Genomic DNA, 18,932 nt, shown 5'->3' on the forward strand with positions numbered 1-18,932 from the left:
AAGTCTGGCAGACACCACCTTAATCAAGTGATCAAAGTGCACACTGTCAGTCATGGGGCAAACTGCCATCGCGCAGCATGAGGGACACACGCAGCACTTTCGTGGGACTCCTGACAAGGATGTTTAGTCTGAATCAAACCCCAGGGAAACACGGGACAGGCCTAAACAGAAACAGTCTACAAAATAACTGTAATCTTCTAAGGAGTCAAAATGGTTGAAAGTCAAGGAAATAATGTGATAATATTCCAGATTGGAGACAAGACAGCTAAATTCAAGTGTAATTCTGAATTTTTTGCAACAGGGAATATTACTGGGAAAATTGACAAAATGTGAACAGGGTCTAAGAATTAGATAGTGGTAATGTTAGTTTTCTGATTCTGCTGGTTGTTTATGGTTAAGCTGGAGAATGTTCTTGTGTTTGAGAGGGAATGGCACCATGTCAACAACTTACTCTCAAACAGTTCAGAAACAAAACCTTACAACTTTTCTATAAATCTGCAATTATTTCAAAATAAAACAGTGCTAAAAACAGTAAGTGCAGGCAAATCTCAAAACTATCATTTATAGAGAGAACTGACAAGTTCCCCTTAACAAGGGATCAAACATTAAATAAAACTTTTTTGCATGCCAGTGGAGAACTATGGTTACTTAGGGAATTGAAATTTTTTTTTAATTAAAAATTTTATGTACCCTTTACAAGTTCGTATTCAGAAACTCTAAGACTATTGGCATTCTTGTGACATGTCAATAAAGCTTAAAAAAGAAACTATCATATTCATCCTATGACAACCCTTTCTTAGAAGAGTATTATTAAAAGACCATTGTGAAAACGTACACAAACTACTACACATGCAGAAGTCAATTATTTCAAGACTGACTCACCCAAACTCAGCACCTTCTTTCAATTTACATCCCACCCATGACCCATCTTGAGAAGTCGATCACTTACTAATCCAGTCAGGGGGCTCACATTTTCAGGACAGCATCAGTTATCTGTTAAACAAACTTACCTATACAGTCAAATTTGAATAATACTGCTTCTCCTGAATGTTAACAAATGATCAATTACTTTCAGTATTAAAGTCTAGTAGAGAATATATCACAACAACTCCACTACACTGCCTTTTAACTAAAAACACATCACTGAGTGTGACTGAAGGAAAAAAAATCAGTTTAAAAAAATTCACTATTTTCATCCTTTCAGAGTGGCAATAGCAGCTTTTTGTGCTCCAACCTGACATTCTACATGCATTTGGAAAATGTCAAGTATCGAGAAATAGAACGTATGACCCCAAAAGAAGCCCAGCTCATTTGAAAATATAAAGATGCAGCAGCATGACTTCGAAAAGGAAACAACTATTTGACGTGGGGTGAAGGGAGACACTGACCTGCCAAGGACAACAGCAGGAACTAGCATAACTTACATAATGAATATAAATCAGAGAGAAGCGTTCATATTTAAATTTCTTAGCTGAAAGGCAACAGTGATACACTGATACAGAAAAATAAAATGAAAACAGAATACTGCTAAATAAAAGCCTCTTGAGGAGGACTTTAATTACTCTGCTCCAAAAGCACCCCACGTGATGCTAGTCTCAGTATGAGGCTTTCGACAATAATATGGTGCTGCGATTTGCCCTTTCCACATCCTCAAGTGAAAACTCCGTTATTACTGCTTTTTTTCAGGGATCGCTCAGTTGTATCCCACAGATATCATTAGATCATGTAATTTACTTTAAAAAGATTTAAGACACAAGCTGGAAACTGAATAAGAAAAAGCACCAGGCTTGGTTCCTAACAACATCTGGCTATTCAGAACTATCAAATTGTAAGTGCTTATCACTATTAAAGATACTCAAAATAACATGGCTCAAGGTCTAAAAACAACTCCAAGATGCAGTCATAATATTTTGCAAAGTCAATATAATTATTATCTGTTTTCCCAAACTAAAGGTATTTATTTAGCTATGTATGGTCTAATATGTATACATTTATACATATGTGTATATACTTACGCATTATGTATACATTTACGTATATTTGTGTATTTACACATGTATATACATAATATGTATATATTTATATACATGTTAGAACGAATATATACACATATTTATTTAAATCAGTGTCTATGTTTATAGTCACAACTTTATATACTGCAGAAGTACCTGAAGAGCTTTGTATGACAAAGGTAGTGGTTCCATAATGGGAAACCGATGGGCACCTGATAAAGGGAACATACCCGGAATTCTTTAGCAAGCACATAATTCCAGGCTATTGCACACTCTGTTGTGGCGGACGTGGAAGTGACTGCTCCCCTGAGTGACAGAAGCTCTGCAGCAGATCCCTTTTCACGGGAGATCTGGATGTGCAGGGACCTGATCAATGCAACTGCGGTATATAACACATAAAAATACAAAGTTGTTCAGTCAACAGTTAATTTAACAAATACCTCCTGAGCAGCAGTCGTGTGCTGAGCCACCCAGCTCCTTCAAAGTTCTGTACCAATCCAGCCATCCTTCCCTGCTTTCTCATTGTTACCGGGATAAAGTCTTTCTGTGTCTCCCTAAGGCTAACACACTTCTCCTGAGCTTGGGAGCCCAACCCTTCCTGCTACACTAGAGACCTCACTTTGCTGAGTATCTTCTCCATCAGATCTCTCCCCACCAGCAGGTAAGCTTGCTCCTGCCTCTCCTACCTTCTTACCATCTTCTCTACATCCCCACCCGCTTCTCGCTTCTTAGCTAAGTGATATGAAAGGGCTGGTCACGTTTGCTGTCTTACTTAGCTTTCACTCATTCTTTACCTATTACAACCTGGCTTCTGTTCCATCATTCCCTGAAATTAATCTCAGAAGGCCTCTGCTCTCCTTGTTTCCAGAGCAACTGAAAACTTTTTAGTCACTGACTTCACAGAAGCAAATGGCCACTTTTGATCACTCTCTCCTTGAAACATTCTCTGTTTTGGCCTCCATGATACCACGTTCCCGAGATCTCTGATTGTATCTTCTCAGCCTCCTTCAGAGAGTCCTCTTCTTGTCATCCTTTAAATGTTGGTGTTTTCCAGAGTTCCAGCCTAGGCTATCTGCTCCCACCTCACTCTGTGTATTCTCTTTGGGGAATCTCACCTAGTCACATGGCTTCAACTTCGTTATTTTTGCTGATGACTCAAAGTTGTATGTATCTCCAATTCAGAGCCTCCTTTGTCCATCTAATTTGTACATATGTTGAAGCTTTTTGGGATATCTACCTAGCTCACACAATCCTCCATTTTCTAAAAACTGCCTCTAATTCCACCTAGAGTGTAGCAATGGTGGGGTCCCCCAAACCATGTCTGTATTATGTGATATCCCCAGTCCCTTCATCACAACTGACCAGACATCTGCTCCACGTTGGGCCAGATCCCCAGGCTAGGAATCTGAGACTAAATCTATGTTCAAACTGGAACTCTCATACACTGCTGGTGAGTGTGCCAGCTACCACTCTAAAAGCTGGCAGTTATCTCCAAATACACACGTTACCTAATGACCCAGAAATTCCACTCCCAGATATAAACCAGGAGAAGAAATTGCGTATGTGCTCAAAAGACAAACATAAGAACATTCCTAGAAGCACTCTCTATAATAAGCAAACATTGGAAGCTACAGAAATCTTCATCATCAATACAATAAATAAACTGAGGTATATTCATCAGATGCAAGACTTTAGCAATGCAACAGCATGGATGAATCTCACAAATACGTTAAGCGACACAGTACAAAGAGTATATGTTCTAAGATTCCATTTATGTAAGTTGCAAAAAATAGGCAAAAGTAAACCATGCTGTTAGAAGGCAGGATGGTGGTTATACTTCAGGGTTTAGGCAGCGACTAACAGGCAACATGAGGGGGCTTCTAGGGTGCTGGTAATATTGTTTCTTGAACTGGGCTCTAACAGCATAGCAATGTTCACTCTGAAAATTCATTAGACTTAGGGACAATGCACTTCCTATATGATTATTATTCAAGATGCTCAGCTAAATTTGAACTGGACTCCTGAAATGACATTTAAATTCTCATTTGTGAGAATTCTTTACAACAGACTTAGTACAGGAATAATGAAAGCACAGATAACAATGGAGAGAATACAGTAAAATAGAGCCCCAGAGAGAGAAATCACTTAGGAAGGAAAACTTTACATGGGAGGTACATAACCAATTATTTGCTCCTTATCTAAACTAATTATTGTCAAGAATTATCTGAAAGGAAGAGAATCAAGAATGAAGAGTTCTGGCCAGATGGAGCTAATCAAGTCGGCTTCCTCGCTTTGATGCCTGGGTGTTGGAGAGGATAGGAGGCTGAGGCTGTGGGTCAGCACAGCGGGAACTCTGCTCATGGATCTGCAAAACCAATACACAGAACGCTTTCAATCTATACCACTGCGGGCCTATTTAATGACATAGTCAGGGTTTCTTTTAAAAATTCCTTGTAAAATATTGTGCCCTATTCAAATAAATGAAAAACAAAAGAGTTTGACTGAAAGCCAACATGATTTAAACTTTAACAGATATTTCTTTGCTTCTGTCAATTCTAATGTTATGAATTTATAATTATATATATTTCATTTTGGACTCCTTCCAAAATACAATGTATGCACTTCTATCTTCCATCTGCCCCTTACATCTCTACTTTCTAACCTCACCCCTTTCTGCCTCCATCATAGTTTCATAGTCATCAGTTGGGAGTATGAGCCTCAGAGCCCGACATTCACTTGGTCACCATGCCCTGATATCTATCAAGATGGCACTGCAACAAAACCTGGCAATGACAGACAACTCCAAGGGGAGAAAAACTAAAAACCAACTAAAAATGTCATCAGTCACTCCTGAAAATAACTATAAAGCAGAACACATCTTATGGCAAGATGCTCTTTTAGGTCTACTGGCATCCAATAATTTCTTTTAGGAAAAAAAACAAAAACAAAAAGGAAACTGACAAGGATCTAAGCACAGAAAAGATTATTTTTTTAAGGTGGTCCTGTGAAACCATAATATGCAAACCAAGGACAATTTAACCCAACACAGGATGGAAGAGTGACTTTTAGTCTAGGACTGTACGGGGAGCCACAACAGAGACAGAATGCTGCCCTCAAGAAGCCAGCCCTCTGGCTGTGAAAACATAGCCTCTGAAGAAAAAAAAAAGGGGGTTGCTTAGAAGCATGGGGCATATTACATGTGCAATGGTCATTTGGAGCAGAAAAACATTCTTTAAACATGCCTTGACGAAAAGGAGGAAAGGTCTAGGGGGGTGGAATCTGAGAGGAGGCTCAGCAGAGTCAAGAGAAGGGAAGGAGGCAGGCACTCACACAAGGAGGGAATGGAGAACGGAGACTTGATGGGCTTGATGCAGGAAAAGATGAAATAAAGTATTTAATAAAATATAACTGAGTTTAATTTAATCTGTCAAAACAGCAGTTTTTGACAACAGAAATTCACTATTTCAGTAATGTAAATTCCCATTAGATTTCTTTCACTTCAAATTTAGCCAAGATTCAGTTAAAGTTTATTTCAATGCAATATAAGGTTAAAGGGCTTGTAAAGGAAAGAATGTCAAAACAAACAAAGAATGCTCTCAGAAACTACTGTATCTATCGAGGAGACTGAGCACCACGAAGAAGCAAAGCACCGCAGGGCATCAGCTCACCGGGGCTTTTATCCTGGTGCTTCTCTCACTGACTCACTCTAGCCACGTTCGCAAGGGCAAATCCCACAACTTCTTTCAGGACTTGTTCAGGGATATAATTAATAAGTTGAATAAGGTAAGTGGCTTCAAATATTTTTTTAAATGTGAAATCCTTGAATGTCCAAATGTACTCCTACCCAGGAGGAATGTATAAAATACATAGATGAGAAACTGCTCTGAAAGACCACAGCCCCAGTGAGCTGACCACCCTGTAACTCTCCCTACCCATCCCACCAATTTACCTCCCCCTAAGATGAATCCCAGAGAAATTTTCCAAACCCCTAGGCTCCTCTGGAACACAAGCTATAAGTCCTCAGACCACGTTTCCAAAGTCCTTTCTAGTTTAAGATGTGGGAGTTCCTCTTATCAAATGCAATTATGACCAGTAGTTAGCTGGTAATAAGAGGAAATATGCTGAATAGTGCAAACATATCTTAAACACTTTAACACCCAAAACAAATAAATTTTCATTCATTTGCCAATATTTTGTTGTACAGTTAAAGTCTTTCCTTTGAGAGGGAACCCATTGATTGATATTCTACAAAAACCATTATCCATAAGGCACCATCTGACATCTCCAGTTTCCATTTCTTTAAAGAAAGACCTTTAGGACTCCTGAGAAGCAATCTCAGTTCAGAATTTTTCTAGATTTTCATGATTTTTGTCCCTGGGATTTCACTGTTGGCTTGTCCACATCTAATTCAACAATAAATTTGAATAACTCATATTTATTAAATTGTCCAGAGTATTTCAATTAATTTTCATAAAGGTACACTTACAGTCATATTTCTTTGGTTTATACACCATTTATAAAGTACATAATTACAATAACAAATACAATATAAACATGCTTGGGAATGAACAGTTGATTCTTGGTAAGTCAACAATTCAACTGATGGGAAGAGCCTCAAGAACTCAGCATGCCTGCATGTTTTACAGATGGAAGAAGTGGAATGCGGTTAAGAGGAACTTGACTAAATGGATAGTAGAGAGCTGTGCATTATACTGTGCATAATTTTACCTAAATTGAGCACTTTAGAAGCTGCTGTTTATATGTAATTGTGTGTTAATTATACATTATTTCATTAATCGGATTTCTAAATAAAGAGCTGGGTTTCTAAGATTCTGTTCTTGTCAACACTACTAACTTAGTAAGCATCACTGCATACACTTCCAAACAAGTACATGTAAAAGTCTTGTGGTAGCCAGCTTCCAAAATGGTCCCCAATAATCCACACATCCCAGTATTCACACCCTTCCGTAATGCCCTCCTACACTGAATTAGGGCTGAATTGTGCGGCCAACGTAATACCGTAGAAGTGATGACAGGTGAATTCCGAGGCTATGTCATGAAAGGCACTGTGGCTGCTGCTTGGTCTCTTGGATCACTGTTTCTGGGCAGCACATTATGAAAATGCTCAAGAAACCCAGTGGAGAGGTCAACATGACTAGGAACTGAGGCCACCAGCTGACAGCCAGCCACGTGGCGGCAGCTCCAGCAGCAGCTCCAGCAGGAGACACTGAGCTAGAACCGCCCAGCCAAGCTGCTCCCCGATCCTGCCACACCAAACTGTGAAAGTAACAAATCATTATTGCTGTTTTAAGACACTTAGCTTTGCGGTGATTTGCTATGCAAAAGTCCATGCTAAATCTAAAATTCCCACTGTTTTAGGTCTGGTTCAGGTTAAACTTCTCTAGTTTAAAAAAGTGAGAATTTATTCATACTAAAAAATTAGGGGTAAGCAAACTATGGCCCATGAACTTTTTTTTTTTTTAATTTGAAGGGTTTTTTTTTGTTTTTAAATGAAGAGTGAGTATGCAACAGATACCATATGTGGCTCACAAAGTCTGAACGATTTACTATATGGTACTTTACCAAAAAAGTCTGCTGCTCTATGCTCCAAACGCCAGTGACAGAGGGAGGCCCTGCTTCAGGTCTGTGCTCTACACTCTGGGCTTTAATAACACATCTAGGCTGAGGCAGAGTGGGGTCTCGGGGGAGTTTTCTCTCCCCAAGGCTGAGGTTCAGACCCCTTCGAAGAGGGTGTAGCTACCCCGTAGTGAGAAACACGCCGCTGCTGGTGGCACAGAAACTTCCAGGAGAGCACCAGCCGGCGCTGCGCTGTGCAAGGCGCCTGCTGTTTGTCAATACAGCTCTCTCGGAGGGAAGGCGGCCCAGGATACAGCTGGAGCGCCTTAAGAAACAGCTGGCAGGTGGGGAGAGGAAGGTTCCAGGGTGTTGCTTAAACTGGTCTGTGAGGACCCCTGAATTCTTGGCCTGAAGAACCGAGAATCAGACCCGGGAACGGAAGCGCAGCTGACTCTTGAACAACGAGTGCAGGTTGGGGCGCCGACCCCTTGCGCAGTGCAAACCCACACACAACTGACAGGCAGCTCTCCGCGGCGTCCGCGGACCGGGCAGGACTGCTTACTACTGAAGAGCATCGGCGTGTAAGCGAACCCGCACAGCTGAAGGGCCACCTGTACTTCCCGCTGCTCGCGTCCCGCGGTCTCTCTCCAGTCCCTCTACTGACGCAGCCTAACGCCGCATCGGCGGGCAAAGGGGAAAAGTTTACAGGGTCCAGTGCCAATATCACAAAGCAAAGAAGGGTAAATTTGGAGCAGAGGGATAATAAACTGATAAGTGACACTGTACCTCCTCTTTTTCCTCATCCACTTAGTCCTGCATTTTTTAAATAGAAAAACATGTAAGCATGTGTTGTGAGACTCAATATTTATCACTATATTTACTAAACAAGCCACAGGCACTCAACTTCATTCTATTAGTAACTCATTTTCAGAGTTAAAAAGACCTCTAGTGAGATGAAGGCGTTTCACATTCCTATCCAGCTATCCAATGTTGGGGGGAAAAAACAGAAAAGGGAGTGTGATAGCTTGTTACGGAAAAGACAGGCCAGCCAAGAAACAAGCACCACTCGGAGGGTTGGAGTACTCAGATGTATTACGCCGGCGGGCTCAGAGGGGCTTCTGCTCTGAAGCTCTGAGCACCTCCAAGACATGCGCATGAGGTTTTATAGGGTAAAGTACAAGCTTGGGGTATTCAGCCAATAGGCATGGAACAGCTTTAGCAGCATCATCATCACAAAAGTGGAGGCAGAGAGGCAGCAAACCAACATTTCAAAGCCAGATATGTATCTTTGAAAATCCAGCTGGCTAGCAAAAAAAAAAAAACATGAACAGCAAACCAACACTAATTAACTTAGATTTACAAGTTAGTCCAGAACTCAGATCAGTATTTCGATACTTAGATTTGTGAGTTATCTTGTTAGCCCAGCCCAGCTTTTCTTTCACATTCTTAGACTTGTGAGTTATCTCGTTAGTCCAGCCCGGCTTTTCCTTCACAAGCTGAAAAACAAAATTCCTAATTCCCAAAGCATGAGACTGGGTAATACTCATAAACTAGAAATATGTTATTCATCATCAAAAGCCACAAGTCAACTGCCTAACTGTGTAGAGTGTGGTGTTAAATACTACACTAAGCAGAAGACAAGATGGGCACTGAGCAGAAATTATTTACACAACTTGCTTCCTCTGAAAGAAGGAAAATTACCTCTATGGCAAATTACCCTCGCTTGGTCTCATCTGTGCTGCCACTGATCTCTACCTGGAGGTTGAATATCCAGACAGAAAAGATGAAGAGAACAAACTCTTACATAAAGAATTAAAAGGAATTCTAAATGCTCTGAGTTCTGTGAAACAGGGAAACTCAGTAACTCTTGAAATAACAAGTCTGCTCACATAATGGGAGAGTCCAGGGAAGGCAGTTCATACAATTCAGGGGAAAAGAGGGCAAATTTGCAGCTAAAAATAAGGCTTCAGAAGAAAAATTGTAGAGGATTCTTTTTCAGTATGATAAAAGAAAAAAAAAAAAAGAAAAAGCAGCCATGTTCCTCAAATCAAATTTTGAGTAAGCTGTCTAGCCTGGAGAAATGCTCTAGCTTTAAAACTTCTAAAGATGACAGACTAAATTTTAACTTAGGGAGATTGAGAAGGAAACTAGATCTAGGTTTCTCTGAGACCCTCCCTAACAAGGACCCAGAAATAATTCTCCAGCAGTAAGTCCCGAACTGCTGCTCCAAGGCTGCCCACTTTGTCACTCATAATTTCCTCTGCCTTGAATGCCCTCCTCCTGGACTTGATCCATAAAATTTTAGCCATGAAGCCAGACAAGGGTGCAAAGGTCAGAGTCAGACTGAATCCAAGTCCTGGTTCCATCTGCAGGACCAGGCCCAGGCCCTTCACCTCTCCAAACCTCACTTTCCTCTCTCTCAAGAAAACCCCAGTTTATCAGAAGGGTTTTCTCCCACATCAGCCCCTCCTGACTCTTCCTCATCTCAGTAAATGCTCCCACCATCCACTCAGCTGCTCAACTCAAAACCAAGGGGCCCTTCTTCATTCCTTTCTTTTCACACATACAGCCCCTCAGCAAGTGCTGTCCACTCTACTTTCAAAAGCAAACTCCAAATCAATCAAATTCCTCCTACTTCCACTGTTGCCACCCTCTCCAAGCCACCAGCACCTCTCCATGGCTCCTCGAAGTACCTCTGACCTGGTTTCCTGGCATCTATTCTCACCCTCTTCAATCTATCCTCCATACAATCGCCAAAATGATCTTCTAAGAGCATAAATCACATCTTGTTACTCCCTCGCTGAATGCTCAGTAGCCCACACTGCACTTAGGATAAAATTTCAATTCCTCCCCTGTCTGGCCTCTGCCTACCTCTCTGATTTCCTCTGTTTCTCCTTCCTTTGCTCTGTTCTTTCTGTAGTGGCCTCCTCTCTGTTCCTGAAATTCTTCAATTTCCTTCTTGCTCGAGGACTTTGCACTTGCTGGTCCTCTGCCTGGAATCCCCTTCCGTCCAGTCTTTGCACCACTGACCCGATCATCCAGGGCTGGCTCACGTGCTGCCTCCTCAGCTGGAACCCCCATCACCCCATCCCAGGCTGCTCTGCTGCAGGACTCCTTGCCCCTTACCTCTCCCTGTTTCAAATTCTTCCTAGTTCTTATCTCGAGCTGCAATTAAATCAGTTATGTGTTCACTTCCACTGGCCTCTCCCCACTAACTTCAAGTGAACAGGGAGGGATCTTGACTCTTACGTCCTGTTGTCAATGAGTCATATTTGGGGGTCGCGTGTCCTGAACTCCATCAAAAGCTATTCACTTCCTAAAGTACTTCATGGATTCCATTTGATGAGGCAAAGCCCAGACCCTTTAATTCCCCGAAATCACACAACACATTGCCTTGTCCTCAAATAATTACTGAGATGAATTTAATTCTTCCCCAATACCTTTTAGGCTTTGTTGGTTACTCTCAATATTTCAACAAAACATTAAACTTTCATCATTACTTCCAAAATGCTCCCAGATACGTGCCAGTAAGCACTAGTCATCTCCTACTGGTCATAGAAAAACTTGAAGAATTATGATTTACTTGGGGATAAACTTAGTATCTTTTGAGAAAATTTTTTTTAAATCTCAGAAAACTAAATTTAGAAACAATGATAATGGTCAGAAGATTAGAACTGAAAGCTGTGGTGCATCTTGAGCTGTGTTAATTTTATTAGAAATTTAAAAAAAAACTAATCTTCCTAGCAAAAGTGCATAGTGGAATCATTATCCATTACTCTAATATGTAATGTTAGTATTGTTTTCCACATGTTAATCTCCACGATTCTTCCTTTTCTCATCTTTACCCTTTAATGTTTAATAAATATCCACAAACTTAAAAAACTGCTGTGTGAGGAGAAAAAAAGGAACCTGATGTAATCATGATATAACAAAACACAGCAAATGTGCCTCAGTTTAATCTTGCAAAGATGTTACCCAGGCTTCCTCAAAATAGAATTCTTCTTAAAAACACAATTAACAGCAAATTCTTCTAACACTTCTGCCAGCTCCCATTTATCTTTATCTTAAAACCTAGCTTTAACTTCCAAAAGCTGGAGACAATAGCATCTGCCCTTTTTAAGCTTTAGCTGTTTCTTTGAAACTCAAACTGGAGCTTACAAAATGGAAACACCCGAGGCAACGTACCCAGGCACCACCCTGAGAGCGTCAGTCAGTCTACACAGCTGAGCTGGTAACCGTGCATTTGTTTGGAAAAATAACAATGTCACTTATGTATTATGGTCATGATTTCTTAAAGAAAATAGCGGGTATTATGATGAAAGTTCATACTAGTTAAAAAAAAAAGGGGGGGGGAGACTATTTAATGTTAATAGGTAGGTATGGGGGGAAGATATAGCTCAAATGGTAGAGTGCATGTCTGGCATGCATGAGGTCCTGGGTTCAATTCCCAGTACCTCCACTGAAAAAGTAAATAAATAAATAAACCTAATTACCTTCCACCCTGCAAAAAAAAAAAAAAAAAAGAATTGGTAGGTATGGTATAAACATTTTCCCAGAGAAATTTAGTATCTGCTATAACTTCCTGTTTCAGAGGTTTCTCATTTCTGCTCCATATATCTTTACCACAGATTACCTGAAAATTTTCTTATGTGAAGAAGGAAAGACCAGATTTCTGAAACAGACCGGATTGAAATAAGTAACAGCTGAAGCACCAGTCCTGATTCTGGGACAAAATGCGTGACTGACAAGCCACCTAACCACTCCAGCCTCGGTTTATTCATCTGAAAAAGGTGGAATGGGACAAGGTGATTTCTACATTACTATCATCTTTGAAATTCTGTCCTTGTGAAAAATCATAAACAATTACAAAAACTAACATTACACATAGATGTAGAAAACACAGATGTCAATAAATAAAACTATCATTTCCTAAAAAGAGATGTAGGGTTCTCACAGGAAGACTGGGATGATGGGGGGGAGTGAAGGACGGACTACGCCGGGCACCTACTGGCAATCACACTTCAGAGTTACTCTGATTTTGTCTCTGAAGTAAAACTGCAGAAAAATCAGTCTGCCTTTAACTGCATGTCCTAGGCTAGTCATAAATAATATAAAACCTTACTCATTTGTGAAATCAGGCACAGGGACTGGCACATAGTAAGTGTTCAAAAAAAACCTGTTAAATGAGTAAATGAGTGACCAAAATACACACATGCTTTTGCTCCCTACCTCAAGAGGCTACGTTCTATGAATTAAAATTAAAAAATAATTCAAAAAAACTTCAAGTGTTACACAGAGGAGACAAAATTGGGCAGCTGGGTTGTCTAGAGTGACTTCCCAATGGCCAGACTCTCTGGCCTTTTGAGCTGACCAGGGCTACAGACCCGAGCCAGGCCAATCACCTTCTCCTAGGAATCTGGAAACCTGAACACACAGGAAGTGACCGAGGGTGCTGAAGCATCGTACAGGGCTGCCCTGGAGACAGGTGAATCCCCGCTGCAAAGTTCATGGACTTGCCCTGGTTCCAGTCCTCCCCGAAGACGGGCATCCAGCTATTCCTTGTAGAAGCTACTAAAATGTCCTTCCAATAGCTTTCTTGTTAAGATGGTCAGAGTTGGATTTTGTTGTTTTCAATAAAATTCATCTCATTAAATAGGAAAGATATGGGATATTACAAATATTCTATATCGCTTTAACTGTAATGTTACTGTTGAGAAAGGAGCTACCATCTATTGAAAATCAGTATAGCAGTACTTTGTGTCACATGATTTAGTTCTCAAGTAAATCCCATGAGGTAGGTGTTTTTCGTCCTGTTTCCCTAATGGGACTGCAAGGGTTAAACAGCTTGCTTGCAGGGCCCAAGTTCACATTCAGGCTGCTCTGACTTCAAAGTCACCAGGCCACATTGCCTCTAATATTATTATTTTTATTTTCAAAAACTCCTGGCTTTCAAAGGACTTTTCATAAATCTGAGCATTCAGAATTATAATTACTTATCTGTGTAGCAATTGATATACCACTTATGTACAAGAGCCATGATTCTGAATAATAAAATTCTGAATATTAAATTTACTAAATCTCTTCTTTAAAGCCTTTGTACTCTTAAAAGTAGCTTCATTTTCATAGTGGAAAGACTGTAGTGGAAAGGGTATAGGTAATTGTACAAAATGGTGGCATGAGAGGTGGGAGGACTGAGAAAGTAAAAATGAAACATTTCTGATTTTTTAAAAAGTAGCTTTTTTAAGGAAAAGAAAATTGTGATAAGAATTTTTTCTTGTAAATTTTCTTTGCTAGAAAAATCTTCAAATGTTGCATATTTTCTGTAAGAAATTTCTAGAAGGAATTTGGGATAGCTGAGAACTGTAGAATTAGCCAGGAAGGAGGTGACGGAGGGAGAATCCAGTGCTGAGAGCACACAGCACTGACAAGTCCGGACTGGCGCAGTCTCGGACATCTGCATTTCACGTGGGGCGCTGCCTCAGAAGGTAGGACACTGGCTAGTAGGAACCCTAATCTAGGACACTCATTTGTAACTGAAAGAACAACAAAAAAGATTAAAACTCAATCCCTCCTAAACTGTAGCACTGAGAACCAGTACATTCTGTAGAGATCATGAAGGAAATAACTAGGGCAGATAACGTAAAGCAAGATTCTTCCAACCCAATGGAAACTGTGTTCCATTCAGTCTGATGAGTCTCATCTCATCCCGCATCCTCTTTCCCTTTCACCCAAGACCATTTATGGAGCACTTATTATATTTGCTATGTAATGTACCAGACCGTGGAAATATACTGGTAAACAAGATATAACCCCTACACTGTGAGACGGATGAGTAAACAGAGTTGTACTGCTGTATGGTAGGGTCTATGATGGATGGAGTTTAGGGTGCTCTGAGTCCATCCACAGAGCCATGATTTAATCTTGAAGTGATTAGAGCATATTTTAACAAAATTAAATAACTTCAAAAAATGCCTCAGATGATCCTCAAGTTTAAATCATACTGACATTTCTATTAAAAAAAAAATCCTTGAAGTCATACAATTGCTTTTCAAAGTCCTAAAGTTCCTTTAAGATCTTTCCTAGCAGGTTTTAACTTTTTAGCTTCCATCCATTCAAAACTCTTTGCTAATAAATAATTTGGTTATTTTACATATTTCATCCCAAATTTCAGAAATATTAGCTTTTTCTTCCTTATTACATTTTTTGTTGTTGTTGAAAAGAAACAAACATGTTACCACTGGGTGTGGGAAGGGAGAGAGGATATGGAGAATGGACTCCTGACTTCCAGTCCTATAAGTTGTTTACAATAAGCATAGATTCCTTTCATAACTGAGAAAAGTAAGTATTTATTAATAATGCCATAAAATCCACACATTGTTTTATGTTCATGTTTTCTACAGATGAACTACAGAGATGCAAGTACACTGAAGTCATTTCATTGTGATTTAATTATTGCTCAGTAATAACTCTGGTAGTGACATTATAATTTGTGACTTGGCATTAAGCAGGAACAAGTATAAAATAATAATGCGCTGTTTTATGTACTCTGTCCCTTGTTTTATTATGGTTTTTCTGTAAAATCTTGGGGGATAAAAATTTGCTTTATTTCTTCTGTATGCAGCTACTATAGAACATTATGTTCATTTCTCTCAGGGCTTTATAATTCAGTGCTGCCAACCCAAATTCTCGCACTTTTTCTTCTAAGCATTTCAAAATGTTACACAGCCTTCATTCTATCGATCATGCAACATTTCTGCATGGTGCGTTAGAAACAACTAGGGTAATCACTATCTTCTCTCAAATGTACGTATTTGAGATAAAGATGGAGAATGAGTATATAAACTCTTGAACCACCAAGACTCTGAACCTTCAGCTGTATAATTCAGAATTAAAAACACTCTCTAGTTTCTTAATCTTTCCTCTTTAACCCATTCTTTCTTTCCAACCAATTCGGTCTATTAATAGTTATGGAAAATCAAAGAAAAAAATTCAATCAAACTGGTGACGTTTACTACAGCTCATAGCTAGACGATGTTGATGCTGTGGTTTCTTCTTTTTTTTTTTTCAATTGAAGGATAGTTTGTTATAAATGTTGCATTAGTTTTGCTGTGGCTTTTTGAGCAAATTATTTAGTCCCTCTGAGCTTCAGTCTCGTCATCTGTAAGTGGGGATCAAACTGCCCCTTTTCCACTTGGAAGTGCTTAAAGGCACAGAGGAAGAGGGTTTGTAAATTATTAAGCATCATAAAGACAAAGTGTTATTAATATAATAAATGCTCTTTATTCTTTTTGCTGGAGTAAAAATATTTACTTCATCAACATGGCTAGCGAACAATTTTAAATATGGTATCCTATACACATGAAAGCTATTCCATAGTAAGGCCAGATTTTGAAACCAACTCTAAAAATATATTTAGCACAAAATGGCCAGAAATGTTCTGATGAACATCGTTATTACAACCAAACACAAGAAATAAGCTAAACTCATTAGGCCACGCACCCTTATGAGGGCTTGGTTTTTGGTTAGCTGCTTTTTAGTCTTCTCGCAATCTCTTTATATCAATAACAAAGAGAAAAAAACATACAATTACTGCCATCAAATCACTGGTGCACAGACTCAGTTATGTTAAAAACTGAACATTAATTTACGCCTGTGTGAGATTACAACATCTGGCATTTGGGAGGCTCTCGACAAACATTTCTCGCCTTACCTCATTCTCTTGTCACATATGTAAGTCACTTGGAGTTCATAAATAGCTCTTTAGAGCACGTGAACAATAAGTTATAGTAGTGAACGGGACCAACTAAAATCTCTGTGTGATATAACTGAATAAAAAGGATAGAAAAATAACGTCAGATCAGTCCTGTCCAGTGATGACCTGTTTCCTGCCCACAATGTGCAATAAAGAAAGAAATCAGTAGGAGGGGAGGACAGGCCTCACTCGTGACCTGTTACTGGGGTTCTGGTTGGTGAGCCGCAAAGAGTCGCTGTGAACCTCTGCTGCGGGGTTCCAAAATTTAAGCTGATCCTTGTGGTGGAGATTATCAAGGCATCTGCCTGGCGTCTGCAGGGCCGTGAGCACACAGTGAAGGAACAGAAGGCTTGGAAGTTGACCGTGAATTCACTGGCAGTGCCCCTAACACTGTCCTCAGGGCCATCAGGTCAATCCCTAAAGGCCTCAGAATGAGCTGATTAGAGAGCATGAAGTATTCAAAAGCAGAGCTAAGTTAGGCAGGCAGGGCCGGCATCCACACTGTCACTCAACAGCTATGTGACCAGGTACCTGACCTTCTCTAAGTCTCCAGGTGCTCACCTACACCATGGGGCTGTCGGCACCGCCTCGCAGGGCTGGCATAAGCATTAGAGCCGAGCGGGTGTGTAAGGCACCTCGGCACTCAGGGAGCGCAGCCGCACCACTCTCACTCTCTGATTACGGCCATTGTAATTTCTCAGACATGAGCCCAAAACACAATTACAGACTAACTCCACTGAAAACCTAAGAGCTTTGTTCATTTCAAGAGCAACAGCACAACACAGAAAAAGATTCAATATTCAGTAATGGACTTGAAACCAACTGGGACGGCTGGTATAGCAGACATCAGTTTGGGGAGGGTAGTAAGTGCATCCTCTAGGAAGCTTATTATTAAGTCGACAATTTTCTTTGCTGTATGTTAAGTCATAAGCAAGAAAGAGTGTATGGGAAAAGGCCATTACTATGAGTAATGCAACTATTTAAAGACTAATGATATTTACTAGAAAAACCATATCCTCAGTCAGGTCATATTTTATTTCTCCTACAGTTCCTACTTTGGCCCAGGGGTTATAAATCTTTGCTAATGATAATTCGTTTTTTTAAGTTTATACATATATATTTTAAAGTGTAGTCAGTTTACAATGTGTCAGTTTCTGGTGTACAGCATAATGTTTCAGTCACACGTGAACATACATATATTCATTTCCATATTCTTTTTTACCATAAGTCACTTCAAGATATTGAATATAGTTCCCTGTGCTATACAGCATAAACTTGTTGTTCATCTATTTTATACTTACTAGTATCTGCAAAAAATTTTTTTCCTTCCAGTTTTACTGAGATATACTTGACATACAGCACTGTATACTTTGGGGGGGGGAATGTAGTTAGATTTTATTTAGTTATTTATTTTTTAAATGGAGGCACTGGGGATTGAACCCAGGACCTTGTGCATGCTCAGCAAGTGCTCTACCACTGAGCTGTACCCTCCCCCTCCATTACTGGGCTGTTTCTTCACCTGCCATTTAATTAGGTAAAAGTGCAATATATTAATTTAATAAGAAACACAGTAACCAAAAAAAGTTATTATATGAGTCTTAGTTTGGGTTTCTCCGAAAGTAGAGCCTGAGACAAGGATGTGGGTGAAGTAACTGATTTTAGAGGTGATCTGACGAAGTGAGAGAGAGAGAGAATGGGAGGCGTGAGACAGGGAAGGAAGAAAACCCAATCAATCTATAAGCATTACTGAGGATGCTGCTGTAGACAATAGGCGACAAATCCCACCAGTACTCAAGAGAAGCATTCTGAATATCTCCCAGAATTGTCCATTTGGAAGACAGGAGGCTGGAGCATTTACTTAGCATGGTGGAGGGTGGTCCCCAGGTCGGGGTTGGGGGGGAGTGGGCGGAGAGGGGAAGGGGCACTAACTCCACTGCCCTTCCAGGCTGCACTTGCAGAACACAGGAAGACTGGGTGTATGTGAGTTTGAGGTGAACACAGGCAGTGGAAGATGAGTCTGAATTTGCAAGACACCACCCATAAAAGCTACAATTGAAATTAGAAGTGGGCAAAGGGGATGTGTGCAAAGACTGGGGACATCTGCTACACATAAAATACCAAGAAGTTACATGTGAAAACAAGACTGCCCAGTCTTTCCCAAGGAATATAGGAAATTGCTCTTATTTTGATCTTCCCCAAATAGTTTTGAGAGCATCTTTACCTATAGGAGATATAAAACTAGGTCAAAAGTAGGCAAATAAAATGTTTGCATATTGCTTATTGTGGGCTTAATAAATATCTAATTAGATTTTATCACTACAAAGAGGTTAACTGCAATATTATTTAAAACAGCAAAAAAAAAAAAAAAACTGGAAGCAACTCAACTATCCAATAACGACAAAAGGGTTAAATAAATTATGAATCTGTAAAATACATTATGCATCCATTAAAATTGATTTCAAGAAAGCATTGATGACACGAGGGAAGTCTCATGATAATGATAATCTGAAAGAAGTTAGATCCAAAACTACACAGTGTTAATGCACTTGTGTAAAAGTATTTACAGGTGGTCTTCAAATTTCTTGTACTTC

General features: G+C 39.9%; 1 protein-coding gene across 5 annotated transcripts in view; it reads right to left on the reverse strand.

Moving 5' to 3' along the window:
* MCUB (mitochondrial calcium uniporter dominant negative subunit beta) overlaps nt 1–18,932 on the reverse strand; it is an 80,334-nt gene that overhangs the window by 26,512 nt on the left and 34,890 nt on the right. For 2 of the 5 annotated variants that reach the window (XM_074342428.1, XM_045515775.2), the window contains exon 1: nt 10,461–10,685. The exons of 1 other annotated variant lie outside the window; for it this stretch is intronic. In XM_074342428.1, the coding sequence (XP_074198529.1) occupies nt 10,461–10,670 (210 nt within the window). In that variant the 5' untranslated portion in view covers nt 10,671–10,685. Of the gene's footprint in view, nt 1–2,242; nt 2,367–10,460; nt 10,686–18,932 lie in introns of those variants that run through there. 2 more of the 5 variants (XM_010953668.3, XM_045515776.2) reach the window with 2 other exon arrangements.

Source organism: Camelus bactrianus, chromosome 2 (genome assembly GCF_048773025.1).
Source record: "Camelus bactrianus isolate YW-2024 breed Bactrian camel chromosome 2, ASM4877302v1, whole genome shotgun sequence".
Classification (NCBI taxonomy): Eukaryota; Metazoa; Chordata; class Mammalia; order Artiodactyla; family Camelidae; genus Camelus; species Camelus bactrianus.